Source organism: Homalodisca vitripennis, chromosome 2 (genome assembly GCF_021130785.1).
Source record: "Homalodisca vitripennis isolate AUS2020 chromosome 2, UT_GWSS_2.1, whole genome shotgun sequence".
Classification (NCBI taxonomy): Eukaryota; Metazoa; Arthropoda; class Insecta; order Hemiptera; family Cicadellidae; genus Homalodisca; species Homalodisca vitripennis.
The window spans coordinates 9,731,563-9,754,306 of record NC_060208.1 but is presented as its reverse complement, the minus strand read 5'-3'; the positions used below and the strand labels follow the sequence as shown (position 1 = coordinate 9,754,306).

At 32.9% G+C, this 22,744-nt stretch overlaps 1 protein-coding gene across 1 annotated transcript; it reads right to left on the bottom strand.

The window, feature by feature from the left end:
* Positions 1-6,227: 6,227 nt before the first annotated feature.
* Positions 6,228-13,351, bottom strand: LOC124356194. The gene is made up of 7 exons (XM_046807379.1): positions 13,290-13,351; positions 11,602-11,671; positions 10,559-10,626; positions 9,363-9,398; positions 8,060-8,183; positions 7,428-7,528; positions 6,228-6,296 (listed from the first exon to the last, which is right to left on the bottom strand). Exons 1-6 carry the CDS (start codon positions 13,344-13,346, stop codon positions 7,434-7,436), a joined length of 450 nt encoding a protein of 149 aa, XP_046663335.1. The 5' UTR covers positions 13,347-13,351; the 3' UTR covers positions 6,228-6,296; positions 7,428-7,433.
* Positions 13,352-22,744: the final 9,393 nt, after the last annotated feature.

Sequence of the window (22,744 nt, the reverse complement as noted above, 5' to 3'; positions counted from 1 at the left end):
TGCGGGAATTAATTAGATTTATTACCTGGAGACATGAACATAAAGTTTACCTCGGCAAGTTGTGTAGTCTTCTGTTTTCTGCATCATAGGAGAAAGATTATTATTTATGCTCTTTGCAGAATAAACACACTGTACAATCTTTTACAAACTGGTAGTCTTTACAGCTGTTATACAACACATTATTAAAATAATTGTTATTCAAATTTTAAAAGATTAAATATAATAATTCTTCATCCTAATTACACTTCAATTTTCCAATATAAGAGCCTTTGAATTAAAAGTTACAATTTCAATAGACAAATCATAACACAAATCTCAATGAGTCAAAATCACGTTAGAAGACATCTTTATAAAAATTTATATGTAGTAAATGATTGGTACTAACAACATTTTAATTATTTAATGTAGTTAATACATACATTTTACTTACATTAATAAGACGTTGAGATATTGTAAGCAATGTTTACTTTAATTTTTAAATAATCATTATTTCAGTGATTTAAATATAACCTTACACTCCATAGGCCGGAGTTAGTTTGCCTTCTAGACCGATCAACAACTGGACGTTGGAACTGTATTGTTAATGGACCTACAGTTCGGGTTCAATGGATTTGGAGAAATCTTTGTGATCACATTTCAAAATGAAAATTTTGTAAGGTTTTGTTAATAAACATATTACTTCTTGTTCCATGTTACTTAAAAATTGAACAAAATTTCAAAACAAATACAGAATTCTGAGGTTGGACGCACATGTTTGCATAACTTGGGGTTTATCACTTGAAAACTAATAATAAATAAATATACACTATACATTCAATAGGATAAAACCTTTTTTAGGAAAAGAAAGACAGTTCAGTAAAATAAAACCAAACTTTATTAAAAGACGGCTTTCATACAAAATGCGGCTTTGTGTCGAAAGAGATTGTAGTTACTTGGAAATTAAAACGATTATTACTTACGGGTAAACAAGGAAATACAATATGTAAATATAAAGTCTACCTTTCCAATAGGACATGTGTTCTTGAATTCAAAAAATGTAGTTAACGATAAGTGAAATAAAGTTATGTGCCATGTGAAGTGTGAGTGTTCTTGTTATTCGGAGTGGATCTGTAATACCTCTTCTCTTAACCTTACCTTTTAAATAGATTTCTTGTACTTCTTAGGTATTCCTGATACCAATATTCTAAGATCGTTTTAAATTTACTTGTAAATTATGTATATTCTAAATTACACCTCGCAGACATGGAAGGAAGGAAATTAAAAAAGTTTAAAAAAGAATTTAAATAAAAGTAATAAAAATGTTATTTTCAACTTAATCTATATAACATAGCAACCATTTCTAGTTAAAAACTGCTAAGTTTTGTCTAAGAATACAATTTATTCTATTTTAAATTAAGTATCAAATAAGTTTTTAGACCATATTAGAGTCATTTGTTTTGTCTAATCAATCACAAAAACAATTTAAGTTTCAATTTGTAACTAGTGCAATTTGTAGAGGAAAATTAGGTAGTAATTCCGTCTTTGCAATGTACATTGCACGGCTATTTAATATTTTAAGTGTGAATGTAAACAAAATTTCTGTCTTTTTTTGTTAAACTTCAGCTGAAAGAACCAACAGCTGTTTATTGGCAGTTAAATTTATTTATCTGTAATGCCATACAAAGCCACATTGAATATTTATGACAAACCCGCATGTGAGAATCCTCGGATACAATAAACTGTCAAACTCCGTAATCCTAAACTCGGGCTAAACTTGTGCTCATCTGAACCACGCCAAGTTTACCCATCAATAAGGACAATTTCACTCAAATCCGCTTACCATTAACTTATTCCATCCAACTGATTAAAGTTATCAGAGTTAATATTCTCTTATGGTCTAGCTTTACTCGTGGAACATAAATCTCTTTGAGTTGGTTGTTTAACTTGGCGAATCAACAAAACCCCTGAGTTATTAAGACGTTTATAATATGAGGCGTTATATGGGGATTTAATAGAAAGAAAGTATTATTTTTAAACATGTACCGGTATAGTAAAAGTTAAACTATTTTTTCATAAAGAACTCGTATGATAAAAAAAACTTTAATGTAAAGTTGTGTAGCATTTAATTTTTAACTATCACCCATTAACGACACATACATAATCATATTAAAAACATTTCTCAACACTAATAAAAGGCAGTTATTTTGTTAAACTTTTTAACGTAGAAAAATATTTAGTGCACAGTAACTTTGTGCACCATTATTTAGTTTTACTTCATATAGTACATATTTTCGCCACCCAGCTACTTGTTACTGGTTTGTATAAGTTACATCCGATGTTCTTGGAACTAAATTCTTGGTGTATAGATAACCTAATTGGCACGTATATTAATTATTTCTCTCGGGAACTTTGTAGCTGTCAAACCTCGCTACGGAAGCAACACCTCGCGCGCCTTGTCCGTAATTAAAAATTTATATTTTCGTATCATAAGTTAGCCCTTTCATATGAGGCATCTAATGATTGAATGTAATGTAAAGTAAAATTTATAACTTGTAAAGTATGTGTATAAGTATAAAAATAAACACCTTGAATGTGTTTTATTTCCCAGATCAACTTGGACAATATTTGTGGCGATGTCCTTCTAACGAGACGACATTGTCGTGATTATAAGTTGTCTCGATAAATGAATAATGCCGTCGCGATTTAGTTTTAGGCGAGTTGCAGTTCGCTCTTCTTGAATTCAAGCCCAATTACTTCATGTTTTAGACTTCCAGTCTACTGATCTTGTCCTTTTCTGACATGGAATCGCTAAGATGGCCAAAAAGATGTTCATGATGAAAATGGAGTGGACGACTCTCAATTAATTGTCACCAAATATTTGTTGCAGGATATTTGTGCTGCATTGTCGAGCCATGAATGCTGACGCCCGGGTTTGTGAGACACGTTCATCGTAAAGGGAAGTTATTTTTAAAGTTTTAATAATTATTGATTTCGAAGGTATAATCTATAGAACAGTGGAATATTTAGGCCCATCCCATGGTATCATATTTTAATTGATTCATATTCTATTTGGCAGCAACGTGGCAATACTTTAGTTCATTTTACCAACTAGAAGTGGTGCTTTTATGTTTATTTGCCAATATTAAACATACACGTAAACTTCAAATTTCGAGTATTCATTACTACGACCTCAGCGGTATCCAACCCTTTGTGTATTGTCCATTCGGTACATTTGTACACGAATAAAAATAAATCTTATTTAGTGAAATGGGAAATAAAATTTTAAGAAAATATGCTTACTCTTTTTGGAAATAGAGTATTTAATGTAAACGACATTGTTTGAGAAAATCAATTTGTGACGCATCAAATCTTAGCCTTCTTATTTTCAATACATTTTTTAAAAATCGCTATGATATGGTTCAATTATAAAAATATACAAATTTGTAAGTCAAAAGTTTATATAATCGCCAGTTCTTCCAGGTTTGTACGTATTTACATACGCATACGTATTTTTACATATTTCTTGTCATACTATTGTTGTCGCCTCACTAAGATCGTCAGAGTCGTTCCACTGTTTTCTCACAGATCAACACTCAGAAGACAGTAGTTTTATGATCTAAAGATTCTTTTCAAGTGCACTCCGACTTATTCCCTCAGACAGAAGAGATGTAGAACTGTTTGAGACTTTCCCATTAAGTGGATAACTGATGGTGCCAATTTCGAGAAGATGAAATAGTGATTTAGGTGCCAAAATATTTCAGATCTGGTCCGAGTCCAAGCCCCTGGCGACAAGCCAGGCCAAGTGTAAGGGTAAGGCCTTTCTTTATGTAAAGATTTACTGAACATTACATCTCGTAACTTTATTTCTAGAGGCTTGTATTGTACAAGAACAGAGGACAACACTGCACTTTTCTTTGTCTCTTCATGCCTGATAGAATCCATCCTTGTAGAGATATGTTTTATAATTATAGAAACATTTACATGAGCATAAATACGCAGAAGTATGCCTTTGAAGAAAATACTTTAGATATTACGTGGCATAGCGATAGAACAAATAAAATTAAAACACCTTTTTATTGTGTTCAAAATAAATTATGAAAATGACATAGTTATTGATAAAATTAGAATTTAAAGTTAATGTAACAATTATTTAATGGCAAATTGAGGTTAAAGGGGCTAAAGGGATTATGGTATGAAATAATAATTTACATGTTGTAATAGAGCAATGACATTATCATAGGGTCATGAGTCGCGCTGTTGGAAACGTAATAAAATTATGAATGTTGAGTTTATCTCCAATTCACCTTCCTCTTGGTGCAGCATCTGGAATCTGACGCTGTCACAGACGTCACTGATGGAATCGGAGGCATGGTCGTGTGAAGAGATCCGAAAAAAGACGGCGACGTAGAAGCTCAAAATGAAGTCTTCACATCATTTCGACATCAGAAACACAACTTAGTCTACATATAACGTGTTTTCTAAACTATTTTTAGAAAATCACAAATCTGGCTATGTTGAATTTAAGATATTAAGATGAACACATGTTTCTTCCTGAAATTGGAATATCTGAAAAATTGTTCTTATTACTGGTTTTTTAGTCCCTCTCCGCCTTTTAGTATTTGTTTTCCGCCTTGACTTCCTTTCTCAATCATCTATTTATTTAACAAACATGTGGCAAAACATAAATTTTACTTTAAGTGTTTATAAATATTGTATATATATCTTATTTTAAAATTGGCACGTACACTAATAAGGTAGCTAAGGATTACGTTATCAGTGATATGACAGAAAATATCTTGTTTCTTGATCTTTATTTTCCATTTTGATTATCTCAACACCAGTGCCATTTTATTTATCATAGTACTTATTTACTACAAGGATTTATATGACACAACTTATGATCTCTCGGTTTAGAGATTGACACATTTACTTAAGCATACAAAGAAGACCTTTGTACTGTGTCATAAAGTAACCATAATAATAGAATATGAAACTTAGGCTGGACTGGTACTATAACTACCATGCGGAGGTAAACGTAAAACTTGGAGAATACTGGTTTGACTCATAAGAGTAAGTAAACAACTTAACTGCGTTAATGAGATTTATTACCTGGAGACGTACATAAATTTTACCTCAGCGTCTTGTGTTGTCTTCTGTTATCTGCATCATAGGGGGAAATTAACTTTAACCTTTGCAGAATAATATGCACTGTATAATTTTTTACAAACCGGTTTACTTCACAGCTGATAATACAACTTACTAATAAAAGAACTGTTTCTAAACGAAGAAAAGATTAAGCATGATAAATCTTTATGAAATAATACTTCTTCAAGGTAGTTTATACCATTCCCTTATATTGATAAGACACCGATATATTATAACTATAGTTTACTTTGATCTATTATAAATCTAGAGTTCAGTGATCTAATTTCTCACCACTCCACTCCAAAAATCCGGAAGTATTTTGTCTTTTAAACCGACAAACAATTTGATATTAGGATTGAGTAGTCAGATTTAGTTATTAATGGGCATGCATTTAAAGAAATTTTGTGATCTCGTTTTATAAGAAATTGTTATACGTACTAGTTGTTTCTCGCAGCTTCGCAAGCTTTTCGTTAGCTTTGCCCGTTTCGTGCTTTGTGAGCAGTTCTGGTTCAAGTGAATTATATTTCCAACGCCGTTGTACGTTGTTGCCACTATCAAGAAAATCTGTCAAAATTGTATGTTTATAGCCATTGTACAAGTAAATTGTACATTATTATGAAATGGTATAACACTCAAGCTTGAACCCCTTGAAACTTTTCCTCTTTTCTGAAATAATAAAATACAATTCAAATGATTGAAATGTACAAATGTACATTATGTTCAACCATAAATTTATTTTAAATACAAACATACATCATAACTTGGCGCCTTCAAGTAGTGTTTGAGTATTTAATATACGTAACTGTCTCGTAATTGCAGTTTATAATGTGCAGACGCTTACAAAACTTGTATCTTTCGCAGCGCGGCCTGGTGGTGTATATATACAAATTTGATTTTGCAAAAAGATGTTTTGCTTGTAAACATCATAACATCATTGCACCATTGTACGATTATATAATAAAAATAAGAAAGTTGTTACTGTTACAAAGTACAGAGGTTGCACGCATAATTCCTTTTCTTGGGATTTATCACTTGAATATTAGGAATAAATAATCCTACTATATACAAAATAAAACAGTGTTAGGTATAAAAAATACAATTATGTAAACACCTAAATTTTATTAAAAGACAATAAAACGAAATGCAGGCTCTGTGTCGTCAGTGAATGATACCTGGAAATTAAAATATGCATTAGTTATGGTGAACACACAAACACAATATGCAAATAGAAAGTTTATCTTTACTGTGGTATAATATCTTCTACATTTAATTAATAACGAGTCAAATAAAGTGAGGTAAAATGTTAATTTTGTGCAAACCCTTGCAATCGATGTGGACTTTTAAGTTTTATTCCCAAAAACCTTACTTTTTAAATCATTATCTTTTATATTTTATGAATTAGTAGTACATATTCTAACACTGTTTCTCATTTTTTACAAACATGCGGCGACGCACGCAATTCCGTCGGGTTTCCATTAGTATGAGCACTTCTGCCTGGAGTATGGAGTAAATTAAATTTCCGACGACAATGTTGAGTTTGCCTTGTTGACACTACCGGTCAAAAAGTTTATATTTATTTTATTGGTCTTAGTATTTATTGTACCATAATTGATATTTCCTTATTTTCTGATCAAAAAAATATATATACACACAGGTCTGAGAAGCCTACTTCTGTAAAAAGACAACTATGGTGGGTTTTTAATGTATAGTAAAAGTTCGATAGTAACTTTGTTTTTTATATCTGGATAATTACAGTACTGACCAAGCACTGTAATATTCGCTAAAATGTAAATTTGAAAGTATATTTTACTAAAACTTTTAATTTTATTATCTGGATATTTCCTTAATCTGTGTTCAACATCGTTTGCAGAGAAGATCAAAACACAGGTCAGAAGTGTTTTTACTATAAAGTTTACCTTATGCTTTTAAGCTATAAATGTAAACAAATTGAAAATTGTTGTTAAGTTAACTAAACAACAGCTTGTACTGTAATGTTTACACAGAACAATTTATTATATTTAACAGGCTCTTTCAACTAATAATATTAGTTTGCCGTAACGCAACTGAGACTAAGGTGGTATTTTTCGCCACTTTAGACACCAGTGGAGCGTACCCCGGGGGATTTCCCAAATAAGAATAGATATGTGAACCAGGGACCTTAAGAATTTCCATTTAAAATTTCAGTACAGTCGGTTGAATAACTTACAACACTTTCGCATTTATAAAATAAGGTTATTGTAAAGCACTTCAGATACTTTGAAATGGGAAAAAAAAAAAACATAAATTATGAAATCAATACTTACATAATATTAAAAACTAAAGCTAGTCCAGTTGTCCTTAGCTTTCATCATATAATCTGCGATACAACCCGCTACTTCATATCCCCTGAAACTTTTCCGCTTTTCTGAAATAATAAAATACAATTCAAATAATTAAAGTGTACAATTTCAAATAAAGACATAATGTCATGAGTAAGATGTCATTTCAGAGTCAGTTCCCTTTCTTACTCTCACAACGTAAAACTATTCATCCTCAATGGAATCCAAGACATATGCCGAGTCGGTGATTATCAAATTATTTTCATATTTTACTATCACATTCTCTCAGGGGTTAATTTATTGAGATCGACCATCTGGTAATAACAAATTGTAAGGAAATAAGATGTCGACCCTAATATTTCAAACAGGTCAGAGCGTTTCAAAAGAATGCACAAATATAGTCATACTGTAGGACTAGTTTAGTCTTTCTTCAAATTGAGAAACACCCTTTTATCCTAATTTACTTTGATAATCGATACTTGAATTGGTTAGTTTGCAACCGCTTCTGAACAATGAATGTTCAGTGGTAATCAACGACCGGCGCTCTAATATCAGATCAGTACATTTATAGTTACATAATATTACTAATGACTAATGGTTATGTTTAGATATCTTACGTTTTTCTGCACACTCCATTAACACAGTTTTCGCTTGAAGGGCCTCTTCAGGAGCGCGACCCTTCATCAGGCTGTCGACCACTTCTGAGGACCTCTTCGTGTCCATCTCGCCGGACTCGTCCATCTGTCACATGTGTTCAAGGGTTAACAGGACTAGATTAATGTTCACATGATGGCTTTAGCGTGTAGGTATGGATACATACATGGTAATATGCGCAAGGTTTTATCTGATTTGGAATCATTTCAATGCTTGTAGAAGTGTATCATCACTTTGGACCCAACATTTTCATAAAATAATAAAACAGGTTTTTGTCATTTTAGAAAGGTTGCAACAATTTATTTTGGTGTTTCTAAAAATGTCTTATTAGCAAGACTAAAAGAGTCACGAGGACAAAACTATCTGCTATGTGGTTTACTACAGTATCTCCTATTTATTAAATTAATTAAACCAGGAATAATTTATAGTATTATTTGATGGCAGGAAGATATATATCTAAGTATGGTATATGTTATATTAAAGTATTGTTACTTATGGGGGTTTGAATTTTAAATTTAAATCGCTTCTTAAATCTGCCACTCTCAGAGTTCCAAGAGAATAAATGGAGCTCTTATTTCCCTTAACCAAACCAACTGAACTACTAAAATGGCGTGTTCTTCCTGGAGGATATCTAGCCCATGCACAAAAATTGTCTTTTTGCGTGGTTTATTTCTCATCCCAATCCTGATTAGATCTACATTCTAATTTGGGTGGTTAAGGAAAGCAACACAGGAATTGGTTGAGAGAATAACATCACTTCAATATAAAATGTGAATGTATATTGTTTGCAGTAAATATTTATACACAAAGTTACTTTCTTCCTCTAGAATAGAACCTGGATATTTATTTAAAATTATATTGATACATTCTTTACCCGACAAAGTGGAACACAATTCAGAGGTTGGACCCTACCTACTTTATTACAAGGAAAACTTCATATATATTCTTTGTAGTTTGATTACAATATAACTGTTCGCAGTAATCGATTTCTATATTTTTAAAATGGGTGAACAATATTTAACTGTTTGATACTAGAGAAGAAAATGCAGTAAATATTATTTGTGACATATAATGTTCCTTTTCTTAATAAGTACGTTGGGGAGACTATTACAAATACTATTATACTATTACAAATTAAATTCAATAATTTGTCAAAATTTTATGTTTATAGAAAAAAATCGAAAAACTATACATTTTTAGTCTAGCTTTAATTTTATACTTTAAATTTTCATGCACAAACTGTAACTAGTGAGTTATTGTACTTACAAGTTTTAGAGCCTTCATGGCGCAAGAAATCATGCGCTGAAAAATAAAATAAACAATTCATGAAATTTTGAATCAATAATTACCATCAGTCCAATTACTGTGAACTAATTTAACAATTGAAATAACATTAGTTTTAATGAAACATTTACCTTGCTTTGGACTAATCTATTTTGTTTTTGGTTTTTTAATTTAAATTCATAAGAGTTTTAAAAATAAACCCTTTTAATTTGGCTGTTAGTCAGATATGTAATACGATTAGTTCCACAATATAGGAATTATAATATGTATAATTAATATAAAAGTGAAAGTAACCCCCTTATAACATAATATGTATTATATTGAAGACAAATCTTTCTACCTTAAGCAATCGCCAGTATTCTTATAAATGTTATATTATAAGAATTTTAGTTTCATTTTTATATTAATTAATAATATATGTAATTTAGTATGTACAATTTGTCTCAAGTTTAAATTAAATAAAAATAGGGAAATATTACTAATTACTCTACTACGATAGTTAATTTTCATCTGGAGGTGTTAATGTTTATTTACTAGAATTTCATTAAAAAATACCATTACAATTTAGTTTACAAATAAATACAAATTCAAGTGATATAGAGTACAAAATTCAAAGAAACTAAAATATCAAATTGGATAACACATAATTCTTAACGATTACTCACTACAAAATAACGAATAAAATTTTCCAGTGTTGGGGTTATTATTATTATTGGTTAAAATTACTATCTCAAAGGAATTTGATATAAATAATGCGCGTATTTGTATTACTTGTAAAACTTGCTAATTATCAAGGTTAACACTAAAACACATTCCTTTTAAACGTAGATAGTTCAAAATCGTTAACAAACTTTATAAATATATATATATTTTTTTTAATGCTGGAACAAAATTCTTTCCCCCTTCAAGAACGGTGCATTAAAAAGGGCTGTAATTATTAAATGAAAAATTAACCTTGCCAAAAAAGTATCGCACCACCTTAGTATGTATCAACTGTATTGTAGTAATAAGTACACATGAAGGCCTACGGTTTTGCCAATCTAGTTAGGCAATAAAAAGGTAATTTTTATACGAGCTTAAGCAAAATATTAAAACTAAAAGTATTGTATCTTCATTACACTAAATTGAAACAGATATTACAACATATTGTAATCTTAAAATTTATTCTTAGTCCTTGCCTTGTATTGGTCTCGTGGATCAAATCTTTCCATACCCACTTTGCCAATTTCGGTCATGTCAAGATCCTCTGTAACAGAATAATGTAAAATTACTGCTTTTTTCACTTTATATTTCTATGGCATAACAACTATTTAGCTTCATAAAAGTAATTTAAACTATCAGTGTTTAATTTTTTAAGAATAAAAACCTTTCAGAGTTCTTGGTTTAATTCATTAGTTTTTAATGTACTTTGGTTCCGTACTTGTACTGTGGACTCTGCATTACTGGTAAGAACGTAGCCAGGGAAACATTTGGGGGAGGGGTCCAGACAACTGATATTTTCCAGTAGTGGACAGAGAGTAACGCCCCATTTTGTTCCTTAAAAAGTTCTAGACCCATTTCTTTGTTGAGAACGATCTTTTAGCTGTAGTATTAAATTATTTAAATAATAAATAATAGTTAGAATAAAAGTAATTAAAAGCATTGAAAATTTGGCGGGCTTGAACCTCTTGGACCCTCTCGCTGCCTACGTTCTTGTTACTGGTGGTTATAGGCTACTGTCCCAGCAACAAATTTGATAATATGATCTACACTTCTACAGATGAAATAGACATCTTAAAGCCGAAAGCTGATATTTCCATAAAAAGCTGAAATTTATAACCCAAACACGCAAAAAATGAGAAGTATTTTGAGGTATCCAAAATTATAATACTCTGACAAATGACCCAGTATGAGTATCAGTTTTGGTGTATGTCAACATATTCTATTTTACTACGATTTCTAACCCTACAATATTTAAAGTTAGTTTCTGCTTATCACTATAGTTTGACAGAAAGTTAAATTATTTCAATTCTGTATTAACAGAAACCCTCACGGATATAAGACATTGGGTTAACTCTAAATTCCTGTTTTAGAACTGCGACAATATAGAATAGAATCAATCTTTCCTTAAAAATTACCTTGTTAAATTTTGAGTGCAATTAAAGGTGAAGGTGATGAAACTGTAGCTAATTGTGAAAGGTGTAGGAAATCTAAGGAACGAAACTAATTATAACAGACTTACTCTCACTGAATCCCGCTTCTCTCTTGCATTCACCGATTACCCTTTTGTATTCTTCTTGTGAGAATTCTGACTGAAATAATGACAATTGACATATTACATTTTTTGCAATTGTTTACTAATTCTGCAAGATTTTAAAATGTGGACAAAGTAAGAACGGTTAGATTATAAAAAAATATTAATGTTTGTTGTAATTGTTAATATCTACAAACTTTAAAGCTACGACTATTAATTTATGTTTTTACTGACACTTTGCTAACTTCGTGTGAAGTAGATATTTTAAACTTCGCATACATACAGGGTGAGGCAGAAGGGATGGATGTTTTTAGAACAGATAGTATTCTGATCTGGGTAGTGGGAGTGGGGCGACTGAAGTGGCCATGTGTTCGGTAGAACATACCATTTTGTCTAGTCATTGTTTAGTCGTCATCATGGAGTCGTGGAGTGTGCAACACCGTGTGTTTACTTACGACAGTTTTGTTCGTAATAATGAGAGTATTGTTGCAGTTCAGCGCGAGTTTCGTCGTCATTTCAATCTTGCGAGAAATAACAGTGTAGCCACTCGTAACACCAATTTACGTTGGGTTCAATCATTTCGTTCAGTAGGAACAGTGATGAATAAACGACCGCCAGGGAGGGGCTCATCGCGCTGTACGCACTCCAGAAAATGTGGAAAGAGTTCGGCAAGCCATACTCCGTAGTCCTGGTCGATCTGCTAGGAGACATTCTTCTGAACTGAACATCAGTAATCGGTCAGTAAGGCGTATTTTACATAACGATCTAGGATTTCATCCCTACAAAATTGCCATTGTTCAACAATTGAATCCTGGCGATTATGTAAAGTGGCTAAATTTTGCTCGAGAAATAAAGGCCATACTTGACCAAAAGGAAAACATCATTTTGTTTACGACAGATGAAGCACATTTTCATTTGAATGGTACCGTTAATCAGCAGAACTTTCGTTGTTGGTCAGATGAAAATCCAAAATTAATGCATGAGAGACCATTACACAGTCCCAAGTTGACAGTTTGGTGTGCTGTGAGCAGTACAGGTGTTATTGGTCCATACTTTTTTGAAGACGACAACGGGACCACTGTAACTGTAACCTCGGAACGTTGTAGACAGATGTTCACTGAATTCTCCCTACTTGAACTAAGAAGAAAACGTATTCCTATCCGGCAAGTATGGTTTCAGCAGGACGGGGCGACAGCTCACACAGCAAGAAATTCAATGGAAGCAATTCGGGCTGTTTTTCGTGGTCGCATCATTTCTCGGTTTGGTGACATTGATTGGCCTCCTCGTTCCCCAGACCTGTCCATGTGCGACTACTTCTTGTGGGGTTTCCTCAAGTCACGTGTTTACCAGCATAAACCACGTACACTTCAAGAACTAAAGGAAGCAATTCGTGTGGAAGTCGAACAAATTGGCAGGGCAATGTTAGAAAAATTAGAAGCCAACTTCCGAGAGCGGCTTGTAAATTGCATCGCTGAAAACTGCCGTCACCTGTCAGATTTTGTTTTCAAACATTAATTTTCTAAAATGGTAAGATCATGTGAATATTATTCTGTAAATAATTTTTTTTATGCACAGGTAACGACATATTGCTTTTTTGAAAACCGTTCATCCTTTCTGCCTCACCCGTTACATTAACTGTGTGTGTGTGTGTGTGTGTGTGTGTGTGTGTCACTCACCTGGTCCGCCGCCACTACACAGCCGAGTGCCAGGATCAGCAATGTACTGGTATTCATGGTTAGCAGCAGTAGACTACACTGCACGGTGTACACAGGGTTTCGTATTTATACCACTGATGTTACTCTACAATACACATTTTGGTTTTTTATTATTAATGATGTTTTGATATCTACCGCCCTGTATTGTACATTACATTGTACTGTTTTTATTAGACCACTTTATAAAAACTTCTGACGCCATTTCCTCGAACAAGTTGATATTACTTTGTAATCAAGGAAAAACTATTTCCGCCATCATTTGGTTTCAGTCATACAAACAGAGTTCTATACTGATTTGTGAATGTGTAGTGCAAGGTTACATGTATTAATTATGGTGTTTGGTTACTTTGCTAAAATACAGTAGATGGTAGTAATGGCATTCAAAAGGTCGAAAGTAAGTTCGAGTAACGTTCATTTAATATTTAGTGAACTTAGAAATCAGTTAACGGAGGGAAATAAATCTTCACAATTTGCTTAGGAATTCAATACTAAGCAATTTTTTAAACGCTTTTTACACTAATTTTTTACTAATTCTGCGATTCATATGCCTTAATGTTCTGCCAAATCAGTGTAAGGCCTTGAGGTCTTTTTTGGATTACGCTGTCACCATTTCAAATATGCTTAGAATTTTTGTTGAATTGATTTTTTTGCTATAAATTCTGTTGTTAAATAAGGAGTAATAGCGTAATGTAAATTAGAGTGGCGGCAATAAAACCTTTCCCTTATGAAAAATTTAAATTACAGTACATTTCTTGGTACAAAACCTGCAAACGTTCCGTTGTAAATATTCTATATACAGCCAAAAATTATGCTTTTCAGATTATAAACCTTGATTAACGTATAATCCTGTCCTACATTTTTGTGAGTACAGTCAGTTTCTATCCCTATTTCTTTAAGTGTATCTCCCAAGGATTAACTCTGGCAGATTTGTTATGTGGAGACATTATTCGCCTCATGCAATACAATCCTCTAACAATAAAGTTCCAAGTTGTAATGAATGTTCAGTAAATCTTTACATAAAGAAAGGCCTTACCCTTACACTTGGCCTGGCTTGTCGCCAGGGGCTTGGACTCGGACCAGATCTGAAACATGTTGGCACCTAAAACACTCTTTCATCTTCTAGAAATTGGCACCATCAGTTATCCACTTAACGGGAAAGTCTCAAACAGTTCTACATCTCCTCTGTCTCAGGGAGTCGGAGTGCTCTCGTCTTACACGGATCTCACGGATATACATGTGATGGCGAAATTCTAGACAGCAACGTTTGCGTCTAGAACCATCTTATAAATTGTTGTGTTCCCTTGGTTTTCGTGAAAAATATTTCGTGAACATATTCTAAAATATGATACTTTAAAATTATATTACTGAATCGGTACTGAAGTTTTCTTTCAAGGTTCAAATCTTTGGATGTATAAACGATCTTCTTCTTAGCAAACACCCTCAGTAATATAGATTTTGGAGATTTGACTCACGTTTGAAATTATTGTAGAAAACACAGCTTATATTAATCTATCATTAAACATATTTTTGTCGAGCGAATGCAGTGTATTAAAGTAACCATTTACAATAATAGTATTATCTATTATTATAATATATATATATATATATATATATATATATATATATATATATATATTAATAAACATTTAAAATAATATATAATTAAAATGATATTTTTTATTGTTAGCCTACTGTCTATACTAGTGTAAAGGTATGAACATAACACGTAACTTTAATACGCATAACAAAGCATATCTTAAAAAAGTTCATTATTTAGGTTCAGTCTGTTTTTTTTTTTTCTAAACTAAAAGCACTCCCGACAACTTTTTATGTATATACTAAAAATGAAAAATATATATTTATTTAAAATTACATTTAAATAATTTTTCATTTGTATTGATTGCATCACTAGAAAATAATAAGCACACATGGAAAAATAAAAAGAGAATTTTATATCGAACTCGACTATCCGGAATACGATTATCCGAAGTTCTGGTTTATCCGAAGAATATTATAAGAACTACATTAGAATGTTGTGTATGCTGTTTGATTGCTTTCCGTTAGCAATTATTACATTCTAAGGTTATAAATAATGAACGTAGACCACACAGTGTTGTGTGCGTGACGTCATTGCTTTGATTTCTACATATCACTACCATAAGGAAGCAAATACTCAATGGCGGACCCCCTTATTCAAATTTTTGATTACCAGAAATAGCCTTGCACATATAAACTTCAGATAATATCTTTAGTATTATGCTTCGTTACGGAGGCTTAGGCTACTAGTTAACATTTTGAAACACTACCTTATTCTGCCATTATCTTCTTTTCTGCTTTAAGAAATAATTCAGTTGGTGGTAATACTAGGTCTAACCGGAACATAGGCTGTGAACTTACTTTCCTCTAATATCCTAATCTCTAGTAACCGGATTATAGAAATACGTCAACAATTATCTGTAATGCCATACAAAGCCACATTCAATATTTATGACAAACCCGCATGTGAGAATCCTCGGATACAATAAACTAAGCAAACTCCGTAATCCTAAACTCGGGCTAAACTTGTGCTCATCTGAACCATGCCAAGTTTGCCCATTAATAAGGACAATTTCACTCAAATCCGCTTACCATTAACTTATTCCATCCAACTGATTAAAGTTATCAGAGTTAATATTCGCTTACAGTCTGGCTTTAATCGTGGAATGTAAATCTCTTCGAGTTGGTTGTTTAAATTGGTGAATTAACTAGACGCCAGAGTTATTGAGATGTTTACAAAATGAATCGTTATATAGAGTTTTAATGTAAAGGTACTATTATTTTGACACGCATAAATGTACTCGTACATACATACAAACTGCCTTTTTAGCAAATTCCCATTTACTCTACTGGATTCCCATTTTTTTTTTTTTTTTTTTTTGACTGGAAGTTTTCATCATTAGTCCGAAAAAATCCGAAAAGTTCCAGTCCACGTAGCTCCTGAACCATTAGAGATATTGAAAAACTCTCAAAAGCAAAAATGTCTTATTTTGTAGATTAGAATCTAAAAACAACATAAAATACAGGGTGTTCCATAAAATATTTTAAAGTTGGCCGCCATATTGGAAATGGCGGCCTTCTTCAAAAAATTTGAAAGTGTATTCCTGAGTGAAACTTAAAATTGAGCAAGTTCCAAATTTAAAGTGTGGTGCTAAGTTGTGTAATTAAAAAGTTAGTTATTGGATCATTTTAAAAAGCTCACCCGGTATATTATATTATATTTGATCAAGGTCAAGCTTGTTGTACAGCTTGAAATGAGAGTTAGTAGAATCAGGTAAAGCAAAAGGTTTGACGCTCGTCAGCCAGATCGTGAACTTCTGCAACTAATTCTACAACCCCTTTATTAATTATCACTTGAAATAGTATTTATTTAACAAAATTCTCAATTTCAGATTAATTTGAAGATATACAAGGTTTGTACAAGTTTTTATTCAAATTTTCCACCTTATTATTTTTACTGGAAGAGAAATTTGCAGTGTAGGCTACTGCAAATTTTATGATTAAAGTGTATAACTGATTATCACAATTCTCATGTATGCCTGTTGATTTTTGCATTATTTACACAGATTTCTACATTTTAAATTATAATACTACATTTTATAATTACAATCACAAAATAAATCTTAACCATTCATGAACGTCGTAAATTTGAATTTTTACTGCTACCACAAAAATTCAGTTATATATAAATCTGTCTGTCGTAAACACATGGGGAGTGCCGATGGCCGAGCGGTCTAAGACGTTGAACTGTGAGTCTAAGTTAGAGATAGCGCAGGTTCGAGTCCTGTCTGTGCCCGTTACACTTTTTATCAGTACCATCGACCTTGTACTGTATCGACTCTCCCCCTTATTCTGTTTGATAAGAACCTCACACAGGCCAGTGGGGACGGGCAGCATAAGGCTTAAAAGGGGTAAAATAAACAAAACAACTGGACCGATTTTACTGGAATTGGAATGGAAAATGGAAATAAAAATGAAATAAATGGAGAATCTTGGTGTCCTTGGTTAACATATAGGCCTATTCCATCTTCAAAAATCCCTTTCTGGCTACTCCATCTGGTGTTGAAAACACCCTTTTTGGATTAATCGGGACATAGTACTTGTGTTTTACTGACTTTTCAAAGTCAATAATAATAAGTACAATAAATTATACACCGACTGTTATTGATTTGTCAAAGTCAGTTAGACTTTACACATGCCATGTTACATGCAGAAGATATTTGTCTGGGTGTGCTTTTATTTAAATTGTAATCAACTACAATAAACTGAAAAGATAAGGACTTCGACTTTAGTATTCCTTTAGACGTAGAATTTCTCCATACTGGCCTAAAATAGTTGTTACTGAAATAGTTGGAGTCATTCATTAAAATATTTTGCATTAATGGAGAGAAGTTTGAGAAATTTCAGAGGTAGTTATAAAAACAGTTTCATTCTCTGAATTCACGGGCCCACATTTAAACTTAAATATAAAATGGAACAAGAAATTGGAATATCTCTCAGTGACTATCACTTATCTCAGGATTTTGTGAAATCTGAGCATATACTTACAAACATCTCAGGATGTTTAAAAGGAAAAACGCTCGTGATTTCCTAGTTCTTCCAATTGAAATCGCGTGCAAAGTCTCGAGTAACTGCTAGTATAAATGCAGGTTTATGGTAGGTGCGCCTTGTTGTTATATATAGAACAGAATTGTTGTAGTAATACACACTTGTCAAGAATTTCAACAGTTCTAAAATGAAGAACAATTGTACCGTTAGTTAGTTAGATTTTATATAATATAAATTTCACAACCTAGTCAGCCAGTGTAATTTAATACTATTTTTTATCCAATGTTCCGGAAATAAATTATCGGCGGAGTAACTACCTAATTGACACGCGTATGAATATTTTATTCTAACCCTTTGTAGCAGCCCAACTACGTGACCGATCTGACCTCGCGCGCCTTGTCTACGAGTAAAATTTATCTTTCCGTATTATTAAATTAGCCCTTTGATGCCAAACATATAAAAATGAATGTAACGTAAAGTAAAGTTATAAATAGTAAAGTAACTTACCCTTGAAGATATTTTATTTGCTTGATTGAAATAGATACAAGTTGTGGCGTCGTCCTTCTGACGAGCACGTTGTTGTAATAAATTTTTTGTCTCATTAAATGGCTAATACCGTCGCGAATTTGTTTTAGGCGAGCTCACGTATCTCACCTATTATTTGAGTAGATGGCTACCACTTTCACAACTTCTACTCCTCTTCTAGTAATTACCGACTAGAAATAACCCTTCTTAGACTACAGCTTCAATGTCTCGTGCCAAGACGCCGACGCCCGGGTTGTGAGTCTATATATTGCGAAGGGAAGTGAAATCTTAATGTTTTATAAAGTAAAGCATCGTAGGCATAATTCCATAGAACATTGGATATTTTAGGCCCACCTATCAGATATACATTTTTAGTTCTTGTACTCTAATTGGCAGCAACGTGGCAAGGCATACATTTAATTTACCAACTAAAAGTGGTGCTTGTAAGTTTCATAATTAAATTGAACTTATAAGTAAACTTTGCAATTCGAGTACTTATTACTACGACCTCAGAAGTCACCACCCCCATGTGTTATCGTCATTCGGTACACAATATAAATATAAACTAATGGCATTGTTATGATTGAAAGGTGAAACAGAATCAATTCGGCAATAAGAACTTGGATAGGGTAACAGATTCAACAGAGTATCGAAGGACTAGACAAACGTAACGAAAGGGTTAAGTGTACAGACTGACAGACAGACAGAGGACTGTCCCTTGACCTTTTGGCCTTAAATTTAAAAAGTTACCTCCTTGAACAAAAAGGAATCAATGCACCAGATTACAAGTCTAGGACCATTCAACCAAGACTTATCGCGTAGACGGGTAGTCGACAGACAAACAGACATACGGACTGCCCTTTGACTTTTAACTCTAAAATCAATATATTTTCTTCCTTGAACAAAAAAGAAATCAATGTACCAAGTTTAAAGTTTATAGGACTGTTTAAGAAATACCGCACACACTCACTCCTATTGGGCCCTCAAAATGCTTTTAAATACAGGAGAGGTTAGTTCAAGGTCAAGCATAAGTCGTATGATAGAAGTTTTTAGCAATTTTAAGTTTTTGGAATATAACTAACTGCTTAATAAGAATTTGACTTATGTTCTTATATAAATACAGACATATTCTAATGTTTTAAATGTAAATATACGATTTACATAAAATCCTTAAAGAACATAAACACGATCTAGCAGGAATTGATCCGCTGGAGTTTAAATCATTGTAAGTATATACCTGAATGTTGTAATTTTGTTAAATATTCTACATGAAAGCGTTGACTTTAACAAGTGTAAACACAAAAATATATTGTTTTTTTTACATTTATCTCTTTAATTAAACAATGAGAAATATCAATATAGAAACGCGTAAAGAAACTTACGGGAAACTTGAGACTTGGGTAAGCATACGGCAAACTGAAAGTAGCTGCGAACTTCCTCTACACAGTGAAAAGTGAAATAACTCAAGTGTAAAATTGCCTCACTTATATAGAGGTAATTTATGACATTAACTTAAGAGCAATAAACTTTCAACAGTTTATACCAAGCTTTATACTTCATTGTTTCCTAATGGAAGAGAACTTTCGCATAATTATTTTCTTAATTCGAGTTTATTTAATTATAAATGTTGTGGTTAATTTATGAATGAGTATTTGTACACTATGTACAACTTATCTATTAACAGATTCTTTAACACTCCAAAAACTGTACTCTTAGAAGTATTCCGCGGTGGTAGAAGTACAGTATGTATTTCGAATGTTGTTGCGTGTAACATATAAATGTATAACAATAAAACCTCATATTTCTCTAATACATTATGCGTTGTATAAATCAGAGAAAACATTTTAGATAGTCACGATTACTATTTTTAGTAGTGTAAAAGAATTTGAAACCATAAGTATTTGTTAGACCGTTTAAAATGCAATGACGACTCCTCCCCCTTGCCAAACGTACTACCTTTGCTCAAACGTAATCAATGCAAGTGATAAACACATTAGAGTTTATTTGCCTGTTGCTGACAGCATCGCTTACTTATGCATGCCTTACTCATCAAACACCTGAGTGCCATCTCTGATTCTCCAGTTCAAGTGAGATCCTGGATAGAGGCATGACGAGTATCCAAACCACAACCAGGTTTCCTTATATCGTACACGCAATTCAATGACTCATCTAGAGATCATCCTCCCGGAGGCCTACAACTGAATGCCATCTCTGATTCTCCAGTTCAAGTGAGATCCTGGATAGAGGCATGACGAGTATCCAAACCACAATCAGGTTTCCTTGTATCGTACACGCCATTCGATGACTCATCCAGAGATCATCCTCCCGGAGCGCCTACAACTGAATGCCATCTCTGATTCTCCAGTTCAAGTGAGATCCTGGATAGAGGCATGACCACAATCAGGTTTCCTTCATGCCACTGAGCATTAGCTATAGTAGGAAAACTGGTTACTCGTTCTGTGCTATTGAGCATCAACCACATTTATAAGAACATTGAGTATCATTTATACTGGCCCTATGCCCGTCGGTGGATATTAACAATACTAGCATATTCCAGTGGACGTACACCATTCATTAGTAGATTGAATTCAGACCATTTTTATACAGAATAACAACACCAAACGTCATAACCTTTTAATTTGTGATCAGGTTTCAAAGCATGCAATATGTGATGTTTGTAAGCAAGAAATTGAAGTACTTCCTTCAAAACTTTGTGAACTGTAGACTTAGGGACATCTAGCTCATGTCTACGTTTCCGAACAGAAATTTTTTGACGTCTTACAAATTCGATTTGAATACTCTCGACAGTTTTATTTCATGTGTTTAGCCTAACTTTCCAAATGTTGTCACATAGGCTGTGTGCTTCCTTGAACTTCTTTCTTACCTATCGACAAATGTTGGGTCACTCGTGTCGACGAAACTTACCTTACACTAAAATCCAGAAGTAAACTTTGTTAGCCACAAAATTGCTTTGCAATGTTGCTATGATTGCTGTTTTAATAAAAACTTTAGCCACGCATTAATAGATGAAATCAAATGGTAACTCAAGTATTTTTTCTTGTCTCTTTAAAGCCCCAGCTCTCGAATATGCTGGCTTGTTTTAATACACTGTGACTGCTACACCTGTATGATAGGATCTCCCCAGGATTTGATCCCGTGATCTCTCAGTTAGAGAGCCGCGACTATAATACACTAGTCTACGGAGGAGAACAAACTCAAATAATAAAAACTGAGCTATAAAAACAACTGTTTAAATTTACGTATGTTTCATAGACTTGCTATCAGTAATAAATATGTTATAAGCAATTAAAAGTGTGACGTGTTGTTGTGGGCACACTGTTCTTATTAAAATCTATTATTGTATAAAAAAAAATAAATAAAAAACATCAAAGACATTTTGAACCAATCTCAACATTGTATTGAATACATTCGTTGCAGTAAAACCACCGTAATAACACTTAAGATACCTTGCACTAAAGTGTTGTCGAGTTGAAAGCTCGCTCCGTGGGTAATAAAATTTGATAGAAAGTTTCCGAGTGAACGCGACTTAAATGGCGGAAACTGCAACATTGCGGGCCGCCAAGTGTAACACCCTCCCCCTCTCGTTCGCCACCCTGCTCCGGCACGTGCTCGTTTTATTCCAACAAACCGATCAGTGAATAGAAACGTCATATCAGTAGTATTTAAGCTGAGTTATTAATGAAATTTATGTTTATAGTAGTTGTTTCCTTTGCAAAGTGAGAAAAGCTTGTTTAAGGAATTATCATACATTATTAATAGAGAACAAATTAAAATCTACATAGTAAATTTTAAAAACAAGGTACTTTAGAAAGCCCTTTCAAGTATTTATGTAGAAGTGCAAATACTAGGAAACGTCTAAAGTATCAATAGTTCAATAACATTGTATGTTGCATTAGATTTTTTGTCAATGATTTTCAATATACATTTGAAAACAAACACTTTTATAATATATTTTTTGTGAGGCCTTTAGTGTTCAAGGAACACATGATCAGACCCACATAACTCAATGTGGGTGTTCTTTAAACACGAAAAACCTGACTAAAATAGAAATGTTCAATAACCCTCAGCCAAATCCCATGTATATGGAATGATTTATCATCGAACTCGATTTTGTCTATACAGAAATGAAGCTTCGTGCAAAATTTCAAGTATACATGTCAGTTTGTTCTCGAGATAACGTGTGGACAGACAGGCAGAAGTTAAATTTCCCAGTTCCTCGAGTAAATATCCTTCGCCAGGGGTGGCTCGGGTGGCTCAAGATGGGAACAACCCGTACAAGACTCTAT

Excerpts from the sequence above, each read along its gene's own strand:
- LOC124356194 (XM_046807379.1), bottom strand. The coding sequence starts at position 13,346 with ATGAATACCAGTACATTGCTGATCCTGGCACTCGGCTGTGTAGTGGCG. Across the intron at positions 8,184-9,362 it reads CCATGAAGGCTCTAAAACTT|ATGGACGAGTCCGGCGAGAT; the intron begins GTAAGTACAATA and ends CACATGTGACAG. Across the intron at positions 7,529-8,059 it reads AATGGAGTGTGCAGAAAAAC|AAAAGCGGAAAAGTTTCAGG; the intron begins GTAAGATATCTA and ends TTATTATTTCAG.